Source organism: Aplysia californica, unplaced genomic scaffold (genome assembly GCF_000002075.1).
Source record: "Aplysia californica isolate F4 #8 unplaced genomic scaffold, AplCal3.0 scaffold00442, whole genome shotgun sequence".
Taxonomy (NCBI): Eukaryota; Metazoa; Mollusca; class Gastropoda; order Aplysiida; family Aplysiidae; genus Aplysia; species Aplysia californica.
Genome location: NW_004797712.1, coordinates 276854 through 284968, shown reverse-complemented (window position 1 = coordinate 284968; position 8115 = coordinate 276854). Strand labels below are relative to the sequence as shown.

Here is an 8115-nt window from a genome sequence, read left to right as displayed (position 1 = left end):
AAAAAAAAAAAAAAAGAAAAGGAGCTGCTGTAACTGTGACCAGCTATCCCTCAACTCACCATCCATGGAGTGCACCGTCTCGAAGGCCACCACTTTGGGGGTGAGTGGGTCCACCTTCTGCAGCATCTCCTCCAGGTGCTCTGGGTCGTTGTGACGGAACACGTGCTTCTTGGCCATGCTGGTACGGATGCCCTGGATCATGGATGCGTGGTTGCCCGCGTCAGAGAAGAAGTGCATGCCTGGACACAGAAGGAGGGAGGGAGTGGGGAAAATAAATTACTTTTAGTAAGAGTTTGTTTGTTTAACACTTTGCCATCACAAAGCTCATAGTAAAAACCCTTGCCACCAAAGGCAAAGGCATTTTGGGCAAAATCCAAAGAAACTGGGTGGTAAACATCGCCCATCGGCGAGATGAAGCGGCAAAGTGTTCAGTAAAGAGAAGCACATCGACACAATAACGGTCATTTAGTGCTGGGAAAAGGGGACGGAAAATAAATAAGTTTTAGTAAAAGTTTTGTTTGTTTGTTTGCTTAAGTAAAGAGAAGCACATCGACACATTAATGTCCATTTAGTGCTGGGAAAAAGTAAGACCGACAGACAGAAACAACACAGGGAAAGTAAAGAAGTAGGACCTACCAGTGGCACCCTGAAGAGTTTTGTGACACTTGCAACACATTAAGTCATACAAGTGCCATAGATTAGAGGTGTTGCAAGTGAGTGACAAACATAAAAAAGAAGGAGGAAAGATCATGACCGTAGATATTTGATTGGAAAGAACGAGTAAACCACACCAGAGCACCCGCCAACTATCTAAAAATAATACATGCAAACTTGTTTTTTTTTCCTTTTCTGGAGACGGAGGAAGGAAAACATAATATGACGTTTTTATAGTTTTAATAAAAGTGATTCTCTGTCCAATTACAAACAGTTCGAGTGCTGACACACACAAACAAATACTTAAATAGTTGACTGAAATATAGCCCTTTTAAGTTTAACACCCTCAAATTGGGTGCATTAAATTGAGAAATCTGTTGGGTTCAAAAAGGGGTTAAGAAACACTTAGACAACTCTTCTCTTCACTCACCAGGGAGTTGCTTGCCTAGAGTGAAGAGCGTTGTGTCATTGGCCACGTAGCAAGAGGTGAATACAAGCCCCGCCTCCTTCTGATGCAGTTTGGCTAGCTCCGCCTCCAAGTTCTCGTGCAACGGGGAATTTCCTGAGATGTTACGAGTGCCTCCTGAGCCCGCTCCATGCTTCGATAGAGCCGAACTGAGAACAGAAATTTGTTTGAGTAAGTTTAGTTTCAGTAAAGAGTTTTACGGCACTTGGCGTTACACGAGAGTAACAAACACAAAAAAAAAGGACGGGAGATCAGGACAAAAGATGTTTGATAGGAAAGAAGGAGCAAACCACACCAGACCACCCGCTAACCACCCACATTTGTTTGATCTAAATTTCTTTGAGTAAACAGAAGCACATCGATATAATGATGGTCATTTAATGCTGGGGAAAAGTAAGACGGACAGACAGAAACAAAATAGGAAAAGAAAAATAGTAGGACCTGCCAATGGTGCCCTCCAACCACCCGCTGAGAACAGAAAACCCACCCCCAGATATGTTGCTTACGTTTGATAAAGACATGACTCCACAAAAGCATGTGAAGCAAAGAATTTCATTCTGAGCAAATTGTAGGTCATATAAGTGTCAAAAATTAGAGGTGTTACAAGAGAGCAACAAGCATAAAAAAGAAGGAGGGGAGATAAAGACGATAGATGTTTGATAGGAAAGAAGAAGCAAACCACACCAGAGCACCCGCAAACCACCCACAACCCCAGACAGGACAGCCACAAACACACAGACACACACACACACGACACAGATGTACACCAACAGACAATCACACCCAGACACACAAAGACCCACCCACAATGACAGACACACATTACACACCAGACCAGAGTCACACCCTCACCTGACTGCGGCCTTGACCTTCGGGTGCCAGCTCATGCCCAGGTAGTCGTTGCTGCACCACACCGTGATGTCCTTCTCTCCCTTCGAGTGCTCGTAGGCGTGCGGAAACGACGACGCGTCGCGCATCACCTTCTTGAACACGCGGTAGGTGTGCTCATCCTTTTTCTTCTGCAGCTGCTTGCTGAAGAAGCCATCATAGTTGAAGAACTTGGTGTCCTCTGGAAACAAACATTTCAAAATGCAATCCAACCCGCTCTTGTTTTCGTAAAAGTGTTTTACGGCATTTGCAACACAATTACGTCCTATAGGTGCAGTAGATTAGAGGCATTACAAGAGAGTAATAAACCACACCAGGGTACCCGCCAACCACCCATGAACCGACTCTAATGACCATCTGTCCAAGACAAACAGGCACTGCCTCCTTCTCCCCCCCTGTTTTTTTAATACTTTAATGACAGTGTCCAAGAGAACCACCTGTCTATGATGACCAATTTTCCTCTTGGCAATGGGAGCTCATCTTGAACAGATTCGTTTCAAAAGGATGAATGTGTTAAAAAAATAAATTTTTCAAAAGCAGGTGTCTTTACCTACCACAATTTAGACCATTAAGGACCTAGCCTGTCAGGGCTAACCCAGGCTGACAGGGATACAACATTACAGTAGAAAGACTAATATACTCCAAAAAAAATTTATTTCCTTCCGATTCGGGCTTCGAGCTCAGGTCTCCTGCGAACGACAACGAAGCGCCTAACCGTTCCACCACAGACGCCAGTTGGCAGCAGACGCTGAAATGTTTCCCTACGTACCAGTAGTCTTGATCTCATCAGGCTTGAGGTCCAGCAGCTGCTGGCGGTCAATGGTGTCCTCTTGGATGCTCTCGCTGGCCTTGGTCAAGGTCACGTCATTGCTGGTCAGGAACGGGCACTTGGCCACTTCCTCTTCAGACGCCTGGGCTGGGGCAGCTAAACAGGGGGGAAGGGAGTGGGGGGAGAAATTTATATTTCAAATGAACTGTGACAGAAAAAAACAAGCAAACAAAAGAAAGAAGACAAGCATGAAGAAAAATATTTCAACAAAGAACAGCTGACCAGCACTATCTGCCCCTTCCATCCAGGAAACAAAACTATATCAGTTATCAAATCAATAAAGAAATAAGATTAAGAAATTAAAGGTCATGAAATAAAACATAAAAAAATAAAGAATAAATAAAGACATATATCAGTTATCAAATCAATAAAGAAATAAGATTAAGAAATTAAAGGTCATGAAATAAAACATAAAAAAATAAAGAATAAATAAAGACAATCAGATGTGATCACCCATATCAGTCACTGCAAACCCTGTATCTATCTATGAAAAATTTGGCCACTTGACAAAACACACAATGGTACCAGCTCTCTTTGACCTTTACTTGCTATAGAGGAGACGCCCTGTCATCATATCTCATATAGATGGGACTTAAAAGTGCCAACTTCTTTTTTAGAACATGGCATTGAAACAACAACGACATTCAAATCCAATGTTTAAAAAAACTACCTAAATTGCAATGCAAGAAATGTAAAATTAAAAATATTTTAAAAATAAAGACAATAAATGTCCTTCCCTCTAACCCCCACCCTACCCCACCCCACCCCCTTAAAAAAAACAAATGTTTTTAAAGATGAGGAACATACATAGAATTTAAACTAAAAAATAAATATCTAAAAGTAAAAAAACAAAAATCAAAGTGAAACTGTTACTAGTTTCTGAATAAAATTTGAATTCAAATTTAGGAAAAATGCCTTTTCTTTTCTGGTAACGCTGACAAAATGCTGTTTTTTTACACCAAACTACTGTGAATTTTTAAAATGCGTTTTCCTCGTTTTGTCAGCATACGTCAGAATATCGATTGTACTACGAAAATTCTCTGCGTACCATTCTCGTTGCTGACGGTGCTCTGCAGGCGGCTGTGGTGGTGCTTCATGACGGGGCACTTGTCCATGTAGTTGAGGAACAGCGGGGCATACTGCCGGATGCTGCTCACCGAGAAACGGTTGAGGAACGTGCAAGCGGAAGCCTTCATGACGGTAGTGCAGATGATGCTGTCGATGAGGGTGTTTGGTCCGTCTTAATCAAACGTGACTGATTGTCTGAGGGCAGAAGGGTTCATCAAACGTTACTTGTATTGTAAGGGTAATACTATGGGACAGTTTTCATTGCTGCTGCTGCTGCTGCTGCTGTGCAATGACAATAACGACAATGATGATGACGATGATGATGATGATGATGATGATGATGATGATGATGATGATGATGATGATGACGATGATGATGACGATGATGATGATGATGATGATGATGATGATGAAGATGATGATGATGACTTCATTGTGCTGCTGCCACTGCTGTACAATGGCAATGATGATGACAATAATAATGATGACAAAGATAATAATGGTAAAGGTAATGATGCTGATGATGATGACGATGATGGTGATGCTGATGAGGGCAAAGGATAGCTCATGTTACTTTTGCATTCACATTTTACATCTACTATACAGTACAGCTGCCAGTGCAAATGAAGATGACAATGTTGGATAGTTATAACAAGACAGTCAAACGATGACGACAACGATGATAATGATGATCACCCCATTACCGGACAAAGGAAGCAAATAAATGGAATTCACAAAACTACGCATATTTTGACTATTTTTTGTATGCCAGCTAGATCTAGAACTAGTTCTCCGTTCTTTTTGAGTGTATGTTGAGTCTAAATACAATCCAATGCAATAAAAAAAAAGAGAAAATATCTTGTCTTGAAAAGCAAAGGATTTAAGATGAATATCTGAAGATCAAAGGAGACGAGACGAGAAAAGTAATAAAATTAGGTATGTCAGGAAAAGAGATGACGCAGAAAATGAATAATTTCAAGATGAACAAATAGGCTACAACTCTAAATTTAACACTGTAGCTATCAAACTTTCTATTATTTTAAAAAAAAATGAACTTAAAGTGTTACTACATCACACTGAATTGGGTTTAATATTACAGCTATCACTTCTTTAATCTATTTCAAAGTGAATTAAATAAAGACAGCTTTTTGTAATTTTGATTATCAAAATCCTTACTACATCCTCTGGATAGCCTACAGATTTATTTTAGCTCTGTAAAAAATGTGTGTGGGTGGAGGGGGGGTTCCCCCCGCACAAAACAGACAACCAGCCAGCTTCATTAAAGACGCAATCCGCAACATCTACATAAGCCCTCTAAACTTCAATTACTTTGCCCACATGTGTGGAAAAGCCGGTCACTGTGTTCACGCCACAAGGCGTTTCAAGCTGCTGAAACGGTGATCACATTATGAGGACGCGGCGACCATGTAGATAGAGATGCAAAAGTACAGGAGGTCACGGTGGGCCCTGAAGGCAACTCGCAACTACAAATAAAAAAGCGCAAACTTAAGAAAAATAAAACAAATACATTTACTCACTGCATTTACTACCTAAACACAAAAGAATAGTATTGCACATTACTACATGAAATAACAGGCTCAGCCTTGATCCCTCAGATATTCAGACTGTTTGCCCTCGGTATCCACTCACTCCTCCAATAACTTTAATGAATTAATTATAATGACGACAATGGTGTAATACATACTGTATACTTACTTTCGCACCCCCTTGTACTGTATATATTCTACCGGCGTATTTGTCAAACGCATTTATCACGTTATATACTAGATCGTTAAGGCATAGATCTAGATTATCTAGATCTATTTATTGTTAGACTTAATTGCTGAACGCGTTGCCTCAGAGCCACATGACCAGATTTCGTGTAAAATGCTCACCAACACATGCACAGAGAGGAGAGAGAGAGAGAAAGAGAGAGAGAGAGAGAGAGAGAGAGAGAGAGAGAGAGAGAGAGAGAGAGAGAGAGAAGAGAGAGAAAGGGAGAGGGAGAAAGAGAGAAAGAGAGAGAGAGAGAGAGAGAGAGAGAGAGAAAGAGAGAGAGAGAGAGTGAAAAGAAAGTGAGAGTGGCGTGTTTTACGTGTGTATCTCGTGCAGATTGCTTTTGACAATACGGACTTGTTTCTGCATGCGTTAAACGCTCCACATCCACATGCAGAAGAAGTTTCCCTGACTTTAACAGCTGATGTGTAAAGTTTGCGCTTATATCTATCCGGTTTAGCTTTTATTTGATTTCCCAAACTGATGTAACTGCAAGATAACAAAATATATGGGGACCTTTTTTAAAAAGTTCAATCTTATCTGTTGCGCAACGAACGTCAAAAAGAGGTAAGAGTCTTCTTTTTTTTTGCCGTCAAGTGGGGAATGTTTTAGGTCTTGGAGGCTTGTTTGAGTAAAGATAGGCACATCGACACAACAATGGTCTTTTCGTATCCGGCAGAATCAAGACAGAGAGAAACCTAGATAACAAAAACAAAACAAAACAAAAAATCAGGGAGGGAAAGAAGTAGGACTTGGCCGACAAGTGACTCCCGTCCTTCACGGTTTTTAAAGAAAGAAAGAAGGAAGAAAGATAGATAGAAAGAAAGAAAAAAGGAAGACGGCAGGAAAGGGAGGAAAAAGTGGGGGGGGGGGGGGGGGGGTTGGTAAAAAAAGAGCAAAGTCCGATTCATCATCATAGTTCGTCATTGTCACAAGCAGCGCTTGCCAGCAGGGCGCAAGGCTAAGCTCACGAAAGACGCTGCAGGCGCTTCTAATACCACATCTGTCACCCGACCTCTCAACTCTGTAGGGACGTAACAAGCACATAGTAGGCCTAATAGTACTAATACTAAGTCCGATCAGAAACAGACCAATGGCAAATGTTGTTTATTTGCCCGAGTAAACAGAAGCACATCGATACAGTAATGGTCGTTTAGTGCTGAGAAAAAGTAAGACGGACAGACATAAACAACAGACAGAAAGTAAAGAAGTAGGACCTACCACCAGTGGCGACCTCTAACCATCCGCAATGTTCAGGCATATTTCGAACCATCATTGATAAATCAGAACAGAGTTGCTCTATTATGCCACAGCATGCATGTTTCAGATTAAGAAAAACAGTTGAAAAACCTCTACGAATAACGTTCGTTTGAGTAACGAGAAGCGCATCGACACAATAATGGTCATTTAGTGCTGGGGAAAAGTAACACAGACAGACAGACAGAAACAACAGAGAGAAAGTAAAGAAGTAGGACCTACCAGCGGCGCCCTTCAACCACCCGCGTACGAATAACGGAGTTAGTAAGGTTCTTTTTTTAAAATAGTGGCCCGCCCCAAAACATGGCGCCTTCAATCGTTGTCTACTAACCAGAATGCGCGTCCTCGATGCTTTTACCCCAAACGCCCAACAAACCCACGTCCAAAAAACAACAACAACCCATCTTTGAACTTGACTGCCACACTCGAAAATAAATGAAGAGATCAAATCGGAGCAGCAACAGCAGAAAAGTCTGTTTGTTTTTTTATTTATTACATACCCCCCACCCCCCAAACCACCACCTACACCCCAGGCAAAAAACAAACAAACCCAAAACCCAACCTGACGAACAAAAATGAATATAGGAAGAAAACAAATTTGAAGTCATCATTTCCAACACACCAGGCAATCGCCCAGACGCTTATCAAATGATTGAAGTGATATTCGATGCACTTATTCCTCAACAAAGAAAAAAAGCATCAACAACAGCACACAAACAAACAGAAACAAAACCCCTATTTGTTACAATATTATTATTATGATTATTGTGAATATCGACGTCAAGTAGGGCTAAGGCACAGTGACAAGCCCAGAGGCTACGACACAGGACGCCTTGCAGACTTTTGCACGACCCACAAGCCACCTCACACGTCACAGATGTCACGTGGGATGACAGGGCGGCGCCTCCTTCCGGCCAATCATATCCTGCTGCCTATTGATTCGAGGGAAAATGGAGGGAATGAGGGTGGTAGGCCTTGGGTTGTTGGTAGAGAAAAAAAAAAAGTTGGTGGAAAAAAGAGGGGAGGTAGGGTTGTTGATGGAACAAAAAGGAGAGGGGATATGGTTGTTGATGGAAAAAGGGAAAAAAAAAAGGGTAGGGGGTGTAATTGGGTTGTTGGTTGAGAAAGGAGGAGGGCATAGGGTTGTTGTTGGAACCAAAAATAAAAAAGGGGACGG

At 41.6% G+C, this 8115-nt stretch overlaps 1 protein-coding gene across 5 annotated transcripts in view; it reads right to left on the bottom strand.

The window, feature by feature from the left end:
- The window catches only part of LOC101856525 (5-aminolevulinate synthase, erythroid-specific, mitochondrial), a 73164-nt gene that overhangs the window by 12618 nt on the left and 52431 nt on the right, over positions 1-8115 (bottom strand). For all 5 annotated transcript variants that reach the window (XM_013086180.2, XM_005104925.3, XM_013086181.2 and 2 more), the window contains exons 3-7: positions 3886-4100; positions 2778-2933; positions 1973-2189; positions 1085-1269; positions 60-239 (exon numbers count right to left, since the gene is read on the bottom strand). In XM_013086180.2, coding sequence (XP_012941634.1) covers positions 60-239; positions 1085-1269; positions 1973-2189; positions 2778-2933; positions 3886-4033 — 886 coding nt within the window. In that variant the 5' untranslated portion in view covers positions 4034-4100. The remainder of the gene's footprint in view (positions 1-59; positions 240-1084; positions 1270-1972; positions 2190-2777; positions 2934-3885; positions 4101-8115) is intronic.